Genomic DNA, 15082 nt, shown 5'->3' on the forward strand with positions numbered 1-15082 from the left:
TTAAAAGCACATTGTAATGTTGTATGTATGACTGAAGTTTAGAAATGAGCACAAGATCTGTTTACCCTTGATAGCATAAGCATAATATAGCTTGAGTTTTGTTCTATTTTTCAGGCTATTCCTTCACCTCATTTGGTTTTTTTTTAAGCCCTTTGTTTTGGCACAACGTTAGAAATGTGTTTTTTTGAATGAGATGTGTTCATACACACACAGTCTGACATATTTTCCTTTAAAATTGTTTTATTGAAAACTTAGGAGAAGAGTAGCTTCAATTTCCTTAAAATTGAGTGGTCAGTGTAGATGTACTCAAAGGGTCAGTTGTGGTATCACCATTCCACATCCTGATAATCCCATGATTCAGGCAGGCAAATTGTTAATAATGAAGCAAATATGTACAGAGCTTTAAATACAACTGAATCCCCATTTCTTAGAGAAGGTGAGTTTGAGCTTCATCCCCCCACCCCATGCATGTTCCTCCTCATTCTATTTTTATATATGGCATATCAAGTGGAACATCGGAGAAACTAACACTTACTTCATGAAGATGAAAGAAATGCATGCACTGTATAAAGCTCCAGTTTCAGACTGACAAAAGTAATCAGACCACTAATCATGAGACAATTGGGGACAGAGCTTGTCACTGTAAATGCCTTCCCTCCCTTTGGTGAGGTCACTCTAGAGATTAGTCAAACAAGCAAGGCTACTGAAATTTACTTTTCAAAGATGAAGGTAGCTCTCATTTCCATCATAATCACATTCCCACAAAAGGAACATATTTTTTACATGACAGCTATATAGCAAATGTAAAATTATAGAATAACCTTCCTCATCCTAGAGGCCTACAAATATTTTGGACTACCACCACCCTCAACTGGCATAGCCAGAAAACAAGCTTGTGTGTGCTATAGTATGAGGTTGCGGAAGACTGTTGTAGTTTTCTTTGCTTCAGCTCTTTGTTCCCTTTTTTACCTTTGGTAATAGCAGTGTAGCCTAGAGTAATACACCATATGGGAAATTTTATTGCTTAGATTAGGCAGACTTACTGAAAAAAGTACCTTCAAAAGGTACTGGGCTAATAGTTTACTTTGGAGGACAAGTTAATGCTGAATAAGTGCAAGATTTATTCAGTATCATATTAAATCCAATTTATTTGCTGAATAAAGAGAGATTCAGAATCTTATTTGCTCTGTTAATTTTGGGGAATAAAGTCTGTATTTATGGTAGGCAAAACACTTCTATTTGTCATACAGTGTTCCCCTAACAGGACTTAAATGCAGCTGTCATGTCCTATTAATAACATAGATAGTAGCTGTGGCTATAAGTTGATCAAACTTAAAACAAATACAGGCAAACTTCTTGTTCTTGTTGCTTCTTTGAAGTAGGGCTATAAACTCAGGGTGCTTCCAGACAGCACCAAATCACGGGTTTTCCATGAGGGGCAAAAAGATCCAGGACCTGAGAGCAGGTCTGCAGACAGACCTGTTAGTCCCGGGATTTCTGTCTCTGACATCCAGACTTGCTGCTTCATTATGGAATTTTGAAGCCCACAAGATGACCACTGCAAGACATCCGCTGGAAATTTTGGCTTTTTTAAAAAAAAACCCTTTAAATATGTAGATGTGGATATGTGCATTATTCGTACGAGTTTTGTTCCTGGATCATACCTATCTGTTCCTTATTGCTTTTATCCTGAAAAGATGGCAAAAGTTGACTAGAGGGCGAAAACTTTGTCCTGTCAAAATAAACTTTGTGCTCCACATGTTTAATGAAGTTTGTGCCACACAAAGTTTGTGAAGTAGGACCACTACTTTCAAAGTTGGGACTACACTATTAAACAGGAACTGACATTTTCAAGACTGTAACAGAACTTCATCATTATTATTATAATTTAGAGGCTGCATGGCCATCTGTCCAGACAGGTTTGATCATGTACTTGTGCCCGGGAACAACAGGGTGATGTTCCTGGGTTATACATGTCTAGTTCCTCATTGCTTTTATCATAAAAACATGGGAAAAGTTGATTACATGGCAAAACCTTTGTTTGTGTGCCACAAACTTCATTAAACATGGTGAGGACGAAGTTTCTCTTGGAAGGATCAAGTTTTCATGCTCTAGTCAACTGTTGCCATATTTTTAGGATACAGCCAATCAGGAACCAACATGTATAACCCAGGAACAAACCAACATTAAAAAATCCCATTTTTTCTGAATGTAGGGACATACAGAGATTTGAATATCTGCATTTTCCAGCCAGAACAGAGATATTCCCGCAACTGATTTTTTTTTTTTTGCGCTTTGTAGAGATTCCTCCCATGTTTTCAGGGGATGTCATTTGGCCACCAACCATTTTGAACCAGGAGCTCCTAGAATAAAAATACTGTGTGGATGGGCCCTCAGTTTTCTGAACAGTGACAACCACTGAGAGTTGTTTAGCCAAAATGAGGCATCCTTGTTGTGGTGTGAAATATTCTCTATTAGATGGCCACTAGCATTAGTATTATGCTCATTGTGGCACCAACTGCAAGAAAGTCTTCAAATGTCATAAGGTTTTAAAAATCTATTTACAATTTACGGCTTATACTACTAAAATTCAAGCATGGTTATTTTGCATAGAAATAACATTCTCATTGCAACATATTTTGTGCAAAACCTTCATGTGGTTTTGCACAAGAACATTGATAGCATTTTCCTCCAAATATTTTTTCATATAATCTCAAATTACAACTTTTGTGGACAGAAAATAGTATCTGCACAGAAAATGCTGCTTTCCTTGTTAAAATTCTGGGCTTTTTCCTTTTTTTTGGGGGGGGGGGGGGAACTGTCTTGTGCAAATTTTGCACAAAATAAGTTGTTAATCGGTAAAATTCTCATCAGTCCAGGATTCTTCTAATAAAAGTTTCTTGAGATATGAAAAAGATCAGTTTTCACTCCCAAACTGGTCTTCAAGTACCAGTGCCACTTCAAGGATCAGGCTGCAAATCTTTCCAAGGAAGTACAACCTTGTGCATAACACTTATAATCTCAGTGCTATGTAAGTTTTTGTCATTTTTAAAAGGTTGTGAATAATTACTTTATCTGTATTGCTTGAATTAAACATGTAATTGTTTTATAATTTTTAAACTGTTCTATGGATTGCACCTTGCTCTGGGATCTTCAGATATCAGTCAGAACATAAATATTCTAATAAATTAATTGTGCCACTCTTTGAAGTCCCATCCATAAATCAGCAGCACTGAAGTATTGTTCTTAATGATTAGTTTAATCTTACCAGCTGCCTCTTGATATAGAATGATTTGAATGGCATTCAGCTCAGTATATTTTGAATGGAGATATTTTTGTACACCTTGGCTAACTTTGAGAGAGAACATTAAAATGCTGACTGAATGAGCTTTGCCCACTTGTAGATTGACTGAGGGTTCTCCCTCCTTTCGTTTTGTTACCATGGGTGTATATGTTTTTATGCAAGCTATATTAAGAGCCCATGGACTTCAACTTTGGTGTATAACTGTTATTGCAGCTGTGTGGAGGAACAAGATGACTATTCCCAGGAGCATGCTTGGGAGAGAACTTAAATATGTTGAGTCAAAAGCAGGCTTTGTTTATGTAAATGTCAAACAGAAATATGGTGCCTGAACGCTTATCATTCTGGGTTATGATATTGAGAACAGCTTAGGGATTGTCTGGATGTGAGGGAAAAACATTTCTGTGGTACTGTATATTTATTTTTAATTTCGTACCTGATATTTTGATTTTTTCTTAAGTGCAGGAAATAATTCTGACTTTGCTGTCTTGTTTGATTTCAATTTGCTAATCCTTGAGATTGTTAGGTGTTTTTGAAATCTTAATGGTATTTTTATGTTGGATTATATTAACAGTTTGTTACAGAATTTGAAAGGACAGGACATTCTCAACCAAGTTTAGTTTTATACTCCACCATATTTGTTAAAATGGCAATCTTTGGTAAATGACTGATTTTTATCAGTAGTTTTTCCTCCATGTGTACATTTTTTAACTATGATTTATTCTTGCCAGTGATGGAAAAATATGTAATTTTTAGTCTTTTATTATTACTGCTTAACTTTTTAAATGAAAAGGTTATAAACTGCAGTCCTGAAGAAGCAAATTGTCTTGTTAGATTTAAATCACCTTGTTCTTCAGACATTTTTATGAGCCAAATGAATTTTTTTAGCTGACAGTTGGGGTGAACTGAGGGAGCTTTGGAAATTAAATGGAAAGAAAAGAAGTCCCTATTATTTACGTTTTTGTGTGCCTAACTTGAATGTCACATGTATTATATTTTCATCATACAGCATCAACTGTGAACAGTGTTTATACTGTTTTAGTTCTGATGGCATGACTCCACAAGGCCCGTAGAGCTATCTGAAAAGAGAGCAGTATTAGGAAGGACATAAAACACCAGTACAGAAAATTGTGAAGAAATGTATTAAAGATAAAAATAACAGTGCAATGTTATATTTGTTTACACAGAAGTAAGCTCCATTGAGCTCCATGGGACTTGGTCACAGATAAATGCATAGAGATTTGCAGGCTAAAGTTTCATTTACATCAGGCAGGTTGGTCCAATGTAAATCTGGTCCAGATTAATGTCTGATCTAGCATATACTGAATTCGGGGTTGTTGTCCAGACAAGCTGGGACAGTTGGACTGTCCTCGCATCCTCTGTAACAGTTCTTAGCCAGCCCTGGAGTTCCATGTGAGCACCTGGATGTTGCTGATTGCATCTGAGATTTAAACTGTATGCCAACATGACCAACAAGAAGGAGTGGCTAGATCTTCCCATCTTCTTGCTGGTTGTGCGGACACTCTCACCTCATTCTGTCATTACAGACACGCTGGGTAATTGCCAGGCGTTTGCACAGAACTCTGTAGTGGATAGGAAGTGGCAACATGGAGGCAAACCATTTCCTTTTCCTGCACTGATCAGCATAGGAAAATGTGATGGCAGTGGTGTCTGTCTGGAGAGGGGGATCCATCTGAATCAGACCTAATCTAGCCATCCAGACTGTCCCCAAAGCATTGGGATGCTCTGGAGTTTCAAGAAAATTCCAGGATGTCCACCAACTTTGCCTAAAATGTAGCTAAGTCAAATTAAAACAAAAAAGGAGAATAGTAACTGAGGTTGTCATGAGTTGTGAAGAGTTCCAACAGTGTATTCGTTGTGTGTCCAGATTCTTTGGCATTTGGGTTAGGGACACATAGTGTTCTGTCACGCGCTGGGCCTGTAACTATTGTCTTTGTATAGGACGTATACTTTGTGCCCAGCGGGAAGCCAGGGTGCCTGGAAAGAGTGGTTTTTGAGAATTTTCCTGAACAAGGATAGTCCTTTGGGTCTTTAATGTGATAACAGAGTCTTTATTGATGAACAAATAATAAATCTTCAAGGAGTCAAATAACACTTCAAAGTTTCCTTAATAAACTGTTGGCCCTTTCAGTCTTGTCCCCAGGGGGCAGGCAATTGGCTTTGGATAACTGTGAAAACCCTCTTATAACCTCTCCCAGGCTGTCTATCAAAATGGGCCTTGCTGATGTGGGACCCACTACCGATTCCAAATGCATCTGGGTATCGAGTGGACCTACCAACCAAGGTTTGCAGATGTTTCAGCTGGGGTTCCGTGGATCTGTGATGCTGTTCTCTCTTAGGGCTGTTTCCCTCAGGAGCTGTGAGGCTGAGAGGCTGTAAGCTCTCAGCCAGAACTTTTGGGACTTTTCCCCTGGAATTTCTGTTTCTAGTTTCTCGAATGTTCTATATCCCCGGATGTGCTATATCCCTGGATGTTCTTGAGATATGAAGCATTTCTACGGGACGAGCTGGTCTACGTCCTATAGCTTAGCTTCCTTAAGAGAGACAGACTTAAAAATGGCTCCTTCCCTCCCAGAGCCCTGAACAAGGGGCGGAACCAAACTTAATGATGATTGACAGGCGGCCTGTCCTATGATTGCAAACATTAGCAGCAAGAAAATAAAGTCGGAGCTTTTGGTACAGCTGTACCAGCACACATAGTGCTCCAACAGTTGGGGTGTCTCAAAATAAAACCCTTACTTTGTGTGATCTGTTCTGTTCTCTGTCTTCATGCATCTAATTGATACTTTCTGTGACTCTGAATGCTAGATTAAATCCTTACCAATATGAATGGTATCATCTGTTTGAGCTCTTCATGTTTAGGGGATTTAAAAGAATCATATAACACCCACAATAAAGAGAATTGTTGTACTTTGTTGTTGTTATGTACCTTCAAATAATTTCCAATTGTTGACCACCTTAAGGTGAAACTATTACAGAGATTTCTTGGCAAGATTAGTTCACAGCCACATGAAAAAACAAGTGCAATTCATATCTGATGTATACACTCTGATTTAAAATATAAGGGTTAATATTGCAAACATGTTATAGTTAAATGTTATGTCAGCCTAAATTGAAAAAAATATCTCTAAAGAAATGGGTGGTGTACTGCTAGCTCAAACCTAAATAGTACAATGTTCCCCTTCATAGAATCATAGATATGGAAGAGTCTACATGGGTCATCTAGTCCAACCCCCTTCCATGCAGGAAAAGCACAATCAAAGCACCCCCAACAGATGGCCATCTAGCCTCTGTTTAAAAGCCTCTAAGGAAGGAGCTTCCACCACACTCTTTACGAAAAGAGTTCCACTGCTGAAGAGCTCTTACAGTCAAGAAGTTCTTCCTAATGTTTAGGTGGAATCTTCTTTCCTGTAATTAGAAAACATTGTGCTAAGTCCTAGTTTCCAGGGCAACAAAAAACAATCTGGCTCACTCTTCCTTATAACATCCTTTCACATATTTATACATAATAATAAAAACTTTAATAAAACTTTATTTATCACCCGCCTCCATCTCCCCAAGGGCTCAGAGTGATTCACATGGGGACTGAGCCTAAGAGTCAAATAGATAAAAGCAGAACACAATAACATCATATATAATTTTTAAAAAATTAACAATAAAATAAAGATTAATAAAATACATCAACACAAAAGGTGGAACTACTAAAAATTGCAAGGGGAGGCAGACATGTGCAAAAACACAAGATAATAAAATTAGGAATATGAATAAAGTGCTGGAGATTAGGGCAGTAAACAATTAAGACTGGGTTGTGATAAAAAAACCTGACCTATTGTTCAAAAGCATATTGGAACATCCAAGTCTTCAAATTTAAGTAAAATGTGGCTAGGGTGGGAGCTAATCTAATATCTGTGGGGAGAGAGTTCCAGAGCCAGGGGCCACTGTCGAAAAGGCCCTCTCCCTCGTCCCCACCAGATGTGTTTGGGACGGAGTTGGGAGTGAGAGAAGGGCCTCCCCAAAAGTTCTAAGAGCCCACGCTGGTTCGAAGGGAAAGATACGGTCACACAGATCAGTAGCCATATTTATACATGGCTATCATTGCCTCCTTTCAACCTTCTCTTCTGCAGGCTAAGTATAATAGAATGAGCGGTGCGGAGAGGAGAGGAGAGGCTTCTTTTTCAGGCAGGGGGGAATCTTTTTAAATCCCACCTCTGCCACCAATATAAAGAAGCGCTGACACCAAATATATCGGACACCTCTCCACTCTACACACTCACGCAAGGATACGTATGTGAGAGGTGAGGATATACCATTTGATTTTAGATTTTCTTTTAAAATGGTAGCTGCCACCAACCTAAAATGGCTTTAGGATTTTTGTTGTTAAATGTGTCTGAGGCAAGCTTCTCCCATTTCCTGCCCACACTGTTTCTACCCCTGGCTCCCAAACTGATGTTCACTATGAGGCTTTTCTGTGGTATTTTATTGTTGTATTGCTGGAACTTTTATTAAGGCTTCTCGATGGAAAATATACACTGTGGAGGCTCTTGAAAGTTGAAAATAGAATAAAAAATTATTTTCTTAAAAACAGGCAAATAATTATTTCAGAGAGGTTCATAAGCGTAATCTGTTACAGACATTCTTCAGCTTAACTTAGTTGTATGTTTCAGATTACTTCACTTAGTTACAAACAGTTCCAGCCAACCAATCTATCTATTGGTCACAAAAATCCTTGCTCTATTTGCTGAAAATAGTCATGAGTTCCCCTGGGTTGTTAATTAACTTTAACCTAGAGTCCTTCTATTAACCAGCCCAGTAGTGAGAGTCAATCCCTTGAGTTATCTCCCCCAAGAGATCCAAACTGCCTGACCTAGCCTGTCAGTTTCCACAGCTTTCAGTTCTCTCTCTCTCTCTCACACACACACACACCCTCCAAACTCTAAAACCGAACTGCTCTCTCCAAACCCTAAAAGAGAACTCCCTTCTTCAAACCTCAAAACAGAACTGCCTGGTGCACAGGTGCACTATGAGTTTGTATTAACAGGCAAAATCTTTCCTCAAACCAGAGGAAAAACCATTAGCCCAACATTTCTTATTTGGGACTGGATTTGAGATTAGGGTTTGAGATAACAAAATTATGGCCACAGGTTGCAATTGACTCCTGAGGAATTAATGGACCTTGCCTGCTTTTCCTGATGTGGAAGTATTGGCCAGTTCTGTTTGCTTTAGAAAATAAAGAGCAAGCATCTCTCTCTCTCTGTCTCCCACATGCCTCTTTTCAAGTTATCATGAATGTGTTGAGAGGATTCCGGTTAGAGCTTATCGCCTCTGAATATTCCATTCAAGGGAAAAGAGACATTGGGAGGTACTAGCTGGAATTGTTTTAAATGCTTCTTCATGGTAGAGTTCCTCCATTATGAGGGATAAACCACTTGTTACTTTTAAGCCTTAGTTCCTTGTCCATAAAGTACTGATGTTACATATTTATCCTTAGTAGTACTGTACTGACAAAACCTCTATGGGAATAGGGATGGTTTGTTTACTCTGTCTGAGTCTCATCCTGTTTTGGCCGAAGTCCACAGGATGGAGGTCTGCAACACTAGGATTTTCATGGAAAAAGGGGGCCAGTTTTAAAGCTCACAAGGCAGGAGGATCTGACTGATATGTAAAGAGCTAAATAGAACTCCAGGATGGCAGGTTGTTAAGGTTGACTCCTAAGAGCTGCTCAAGGATAAAGCATAACTACCTGATAAAAGCGGAGGAAAAGTACCAGTAAAATGACTGTTGGAAGCACATATTTTTGAGATTTCTCCCTAAAATATGTACTTTAGAGTATGTTTTCTTGCAGAAGATGTTTGATTTTACAATGTCATGACTGCATCAAACTAAATGTTGCCATATATCTGCACATATAATCCTTAGCCAGCTGCTGTATCTCCATTCTGAAAAGATTTGTATTCATGGAGAAAATGTGCTAGAGAAGGTTTAGTTCTTTTTGCTGTGACTTTGTTTTGGCTTCAGCTAATTGATTAATAAATTACAGATTAAAGTTTAAAAAATAAAATCCAGACTTATACCAGCTCTAATTCTCTTTAGGAAAATATGCCATGCACCTAAGACTTTGTCCAAATATTAGCAAGTCCACATATGAAGCTGGCGCTAGCTTTTCAGTTTGGAGAAGCCCAGTACAAAGTCAAATTTGTTTGAGCAAGTTGCAGGTTTCCCGCATTCAAAGGAGATCAAGCAGCTTAGATACCAAGAATGCCTGTTTCCTCTTTGAAGTGTGGCAGTGACATGCCAGTATAAATAAATGCACTGCAGCCCAGGTGCCTGTCCCAGACCTCCTAATTATCACTGTATCTTTCCTCAGGAACATTTATGTTTAGGCAATGGTTTCCTCTTTGTAGCTGACTATATAAACATTAGATTCTAAAGTCATACAAAGATGCTTAACTTGTGCAATGCAACTTCAGAACCTCTTGATATGAAGACGTATAGGAACCAAGCATTTACTACTACAAATGAAATGACATGGACTTTCCTAACTCTAGGATTCAGTGACATATCTTTACACTTTAGGATCCTGTCTAGTTCCTTCATATTTAAACTCTATTTCTATCCTGCTCTTCTCACCCTGGCAGGGGACTCAAAGTGGTGTACATAATGGCAATATTCAATGCTGCATAAACACCACTCCAGTTCTCCTTAACTTTTCTTTTTCTGAGTAAGGCTTACAGATTAGCAAATGGATTGCATAGTATAAGGTTTTGTGGACTGTAATTCACTGTTTTGTATAAAGTATTGTTTTGAGCTATATATATGAACTGCTACAATGCATTCCAGGCAAAGAAAGCTTCTACCACAATACGTTTCCTGAACATATGCATGAATTAAGCTACTAAAATGAATAAATATTGAAAAGGAAACAGGAGATGGATTTATGTACAGTAAAGAAGCATTTCTTCCTTTTTCTGAAGTTTCTGCATTTTGTTTCCTTTTGTTGGTAGATTATGGGAATATAGTAAATGGTGAATACCCAAGCTATGTATTATACTGACTGTATAATCAGTTAGACTTAATTAGTATAGTCACCCAGGCTTCCTTTTGTCAGTTGCCCATATTAATGCTTTCCTTTGCATCTTTTCCCATTTCCATTAGACTTACAGCTTTTGCTTACTTTCAAGTAAACCTCACTGTAAGACTTCCTCCCTAATAAGTAAACCTCACCGTAAGACTTCCTCCCCCACCAATAAGCTAGTCCAGAGAATTTTTTAGGATTTATGGTGGACTTTATTAGATAATTGAATGAAGGGCTATGCCATAAATTCATTCAAGATGAAATGTGTTTTTATTGTTTAGTTTCTGTTCCCATGTTGCCGTGGTAGAAGTCAAAATAACTTTTAAACTGTATTCTAGCTATTTTGTAAACTTTTTAGCAACAGAATGACCAAAACTCTAGCTCACTGGGAATGGTACTAGACAGGGTATATTGAAGTAGTTCATGAGGACTTGTTTGTTTGCCTTTCTAATGACTCTTCCAACTTATTTTAAATGTAAATAGCATAGCCTTTTGCCTGTCTGCAACTGCTCTGGCAGCTGTGTCTAAATGTAGTGACAAAAATCAATCAATCCCCCTTCTCTCCCCATTACTTATTAGGTTTATACAAGGCAAGATATTAAAAAACACTTTTGTCCGTCAACCAGCCACGGGCAGGGGAGGGGGAATTTGCTAGTTGCTAATGGATACCTGGCATTTTTGTGTATGGCCATGAAGAACAGCTTGTGCACTTTCACCTCTGATGTTTCCTGAATAACACGGGTCTCATTTAGGTCAATAAGCCTTTATCAAAACGTCAGGAGTGAAAAATGTGTCTTGGTGTAAGCCGACTGGTTGTTCTCTCCAGTTGCAGGAGTCTATAGAACAATCAATGTTCTCTAAGCTTGTCTGCATGTCATGCAAAGAACTCGATGACAGTAACCATTGACTACATGTCTGTTTCATTGTCTTTAGGGCAGCCCAAATTTGCATATTTGTCAGTGTTCCTGTTACCCAATGAACCATGGAGGGTATTTAAAAACACACAACTCTCATGCAAATTTCACACCGCTCCCCTCCCTAAATTGCAAATCTGAAAGCACCCATAACTTAGCCTTTTGTTTCTATTTTTCTACTCCTCCTCTTCGTCTTCTATTCAGTCGTACAAAAATAAACTCCAATTTGCATGTGTGGAGGTTTTTGTTCAGAGCATACACACTCTTTTCCTGTCTAAGAATTTTATTTTGGTTCATCACTATTTTCTTGGATTCTGTTATAATGAAGCATGTTAGTTTGTGGCACACATTGATGATGAGTCTCTTTTGTCTATTTTATAAAAAGAGTTAGTAGTTTTCCTGCTTGTAATGTTCTGCTTTCATCCAGTATTCTGCAGAATCTAGAGATTTTATTCATATATATGATGAATATCCTAAAATATGTGATCATTTGGGGGGGGGACCTTATGCAGCTGGTTTCTATTGATTGAAAGATAAGAATGTACCTTGATATTTTCGTGTATAAAATTGTATTGTTAACCATATTGTCCTATATATGTCTATTAAGAAATGCTATTAAATTCAATGGGACTTACTCCCCAAAAAGTGCATTTTGGATTGTACTATAATTCAGTATTTTTTAAAATTACAGCACATTATGATAATATTTTGCTAAATAAAATATTAATGTAATTTAAGGAAACAAAATGTCCTACTGAATACAAAACTATTATTCAATGTGCTGTATTTTTATTATTATTTGTTCTAAATAGATTTTTAGAACAAATGTTTACTGGAAAAAAAAACAATTTGTAAACAATACTTTCCTACTTCTTCATTAGAATTTGTAGGTGTGAGATATAACATTTTCCAAAAGAAAGTTGCCATTTACACAATGTAATTTTATCTTTATTTAACAGTCTTCTTTATATCATCTAAGAGCCTTTCCACACAGCCATATAACCCAGAATATCAAGGCAGAAAATCCCACAATATCTGCTTTGAACTGGGTTATCTGAGTCCACACTGCCATATATTTCAGTTCAAAGCAAATAATGTGGGATTTTATTCAGCTGTGCGGAAGGGGCCTACGTGAAATTTTAATGTGTATCTGAGTAGATGTAATCACTAGTAAATTCTAACATGGAGTTTTATTAAATTTTTATCACGTGTGAATCATGCAGGCTCCATGTAATAGGTTTTAAATGTATACTTTTTATCAGATTATCTATTCCTTTATATCCTTGCAATGTACTTTCTGACTCCAAGATATTTCAGTTTCTCTAAATATGATCTGAGGAGTATTGAAAGCATGATAAATTAATCTGGCTCCCTATCTGTTTTCTCTAGGAAATTGTATTAGTGGTGTTTTTTGGAACGGAATATGTGGTTCGATTGTGGTCTTCGGGTTGCCGCAGTAAATACGTTGGTTTATGGGGAAGGCTTCGCTTTGCTAGAAAGCCAATATCTATCATTGGTGAGTACATTTGGCTTCGAATGTCATTATTTCTGTTATGTTAAATAAAGAAAATTATATTCTTTGTATTATCAAGATAACAGATTGCTTCTGCACAGTTCTCCTGTGACCCAGTGAGTTACAATGAATGAGGAGGTATATGTTGCTTGAAAGAAAATAGACACAATTCATCATGAAAACCCCTCCTCTGTCTAGGAGTAGCTCCAATCTGGGCTGCTGGATGAAATTGGTTACATGTTGAGGGTATTGCCAGTACTGTTACTGATCTCAGTCTCTCTTTACTAAAATATAGGTGTTAGAGCAGAGGTGGAAATCATACATCTGCCCTAATGTTATTTTAATGCAACTGCTGTTAATCCTAGTCAGAACAATTGTGAAGAGTCCAACAACATTCGGAGGGCCACACAAATTCTTGGCCCTGCCCTGTAGCATAAGAACCATTTCCCATTCTAATTCTGTTTTGACATAGCATAGGCAACTGGTCTGTAGAAGAGAAGTGGTCCAGAAACCAGCACTTTTCCAAAATGTAAATGTTCACAACAGTAATACCTTTGGATTGTTTGTGTAATGCACTGGCAACCCCTGTTTCAGAAAAACAACCTTTCATCAGGTTCAGATAGCTTTATTCAGAAAATAAGAGTAGATCATGGCGCACTATTGCCATTGAAACTGATTTTTTCCCGTTTGTACAATATACTTAAAGCACAAAACAGTTCAAGCATTTTCATGGGCTTTCTTTCCATTCACCAGCATATATAAATATTGTTATTTTTCCAGATCCTACCTGTTTCTTCTCTCTCTTATCGCATTTCATACAGGAACAAATCTTGGCAGCACATAGTTTAGTTTTTCTGTTTAAAAGCATACTCAAAAACATGAAGTGCCAGCATGTCAGGGATACTGACAATTTGGTCCACAGGGGTGTCCTATTAATGGTATTTGCAGAGCAACGGTGATGAGATCAAAGATTTTCTGAAAGTAGAAAGATGCAGCCTGTCCCAGGGATGGGAATCAGAGGAGAGGATGGACACTAAGATGACTCCCAGCTATATGGTCACTGCAGTTTCAATCAGCATGGGTGACTCCAGGGAAATAGAAGGTGGAATCAACAATTTTGGAGAAGTTTAACAGCAGAAAAAATTCCCCCCTTCCCCCAAAAAAGCAGAAAGAAAAGATTTTCTTTATTGAGTAGAGTGTTGTGTTCTTAAGAAACTGAAGAGAGGAAAAGAAAAAGAGGATAAATTTGATTTGAACTCTTCCCTAAAATTTGTACTGACAACTATTCCTCGTATTTCTAACATAAAAATTGCCATGCTTAAAAGAAGATGAAACACACACAAATGAATTTAGGCTAAAAAAATACTCAACTTTATTCATGGCAGCTGTATAGTGTTGACTTGGAATGAAGTTTGGATTCAGTGACTGGACAGCCCACCTGTTACACCATGGCACTGATCTCTGGTCCAGTTAACAGAAGGATACCATGGATTGGTTGTTATGGAATTCATGTGAATCTACTGTGGGGTTCCCTGCCAACTAGTAGGGGAACAGGACATGATGAAGAGCCCCCAAGCAAGACTGAACCTAACTACAGTATCAGCATAACAAAGTCCCTTAAGGTGACCCCCAGCGAAAGAGGATATGCTAATTCCCCAAAAGCATGGATTCAGCTCCACATGACCAAGGTGTGATGCAGGCTAAGCACCAAGAAGCACAATATTAATATTACATATACATTACAAATCATAAATCTTAGGGTGGATTGGTGGGAAGGCAGAGGAAGCTAGAATGCAAAATGAATAGCCTCATGCAAACCTAAGTAAATCCTGTGATTACACTCCTACCTGGCAAAAGGACTGCTAAACTTCTCCAAACCCAGACAAAACACACAAGCTTAGGAAGAAGAAAGAAATTGTGGTGGGAAATGGCAGGTTCCTGCTAATCACCAGAGCCCTGCAAATGTGCTCTCCCAATAAGTGGATGGTTGTTGCCTGTTCAGAAATGTAAATACAGTAGGGACTCCCTAATCCACAGATCCAGTATGCAATAGCCATGGTTTCACTTATGCTTGCTCCAAAAGGTATTCCATCCTGGAAATGTTTGTTGGTCTCTTTGAGTCCTCCAGTACATTTCTTTGGTTTTAGGTATCCATTGGACATCTTGGAACATTCTCTCTGTGGATAAAGGGCTCATACTGTAATTTTTGTAAATATACCTATGACCAAGTTGCTTCCCTGCTTGCAGTGGGAAGCACGGTG

General features: G+C 38.0%; 1 protein-coding gene, 1 long non-coding RNA gene and 1 other non-coding gene across 4 annotated transcripts in view; 1 reads left to right on the forward strand and 2 right to left on the reverse strand.

Moving 5' to 3' along the window:
• kcnq1 (potassium voltage-gated channel subfamily Q member 1) overlaps positions 1–15082 on the forward strand; it is a 393916-nt gene that overhangs the window by 69951 nt on the left and 308883 nt on the right. For both annotated transcript variants that reach the window (XM_008107851.3, XM_008107858.3), the window contains exon 3: positions 12698–12824. In XM_008107851.3, the coding sequence (XP_008106058.1) occupies positions 12698–12824 (127 nt within the window). The remainder of the gene's footprint in view (positions 1–12697; positions 12825–15082) is intronic.
• Positions 4756–4827, reverse strand: mir5396a (microRNA mir-5396a). Its single transcript, NR_129997.1, has one exon. It is a non-coding gene; the product is annotated as a microRNA mir-5396a (primary transcript).
• LOC134295370 (uncharacterized) overlaps positions 13426–15082 on the reverse strand; it is a 68336-nt gene continuing 66679 nt past the window's right edge. Inside the window, exon 3 of the long non-coding RNA XR_010001914.1 lies at positions 13426–14998. This is a non-coding gene — a long non-coding RNA (uncharacterized LOC134295370). The remainder of the gene's footprint in view (positions 14999–15082) is intronic.

Source organism: Anolis carolinensis, chromosome 1, assembly GCF_035594765.1.
Source record: "Anolis carolinensis isolate JA03-04 chromosome 1, rAnoCar3.1.pri, whole genome shotgun sequence".
NCBI lineage: Eukaryota > Metazoa > Chordata > Lepidosauria > Squamata > Dactyloidae > Anolis > Anolis carolinensis.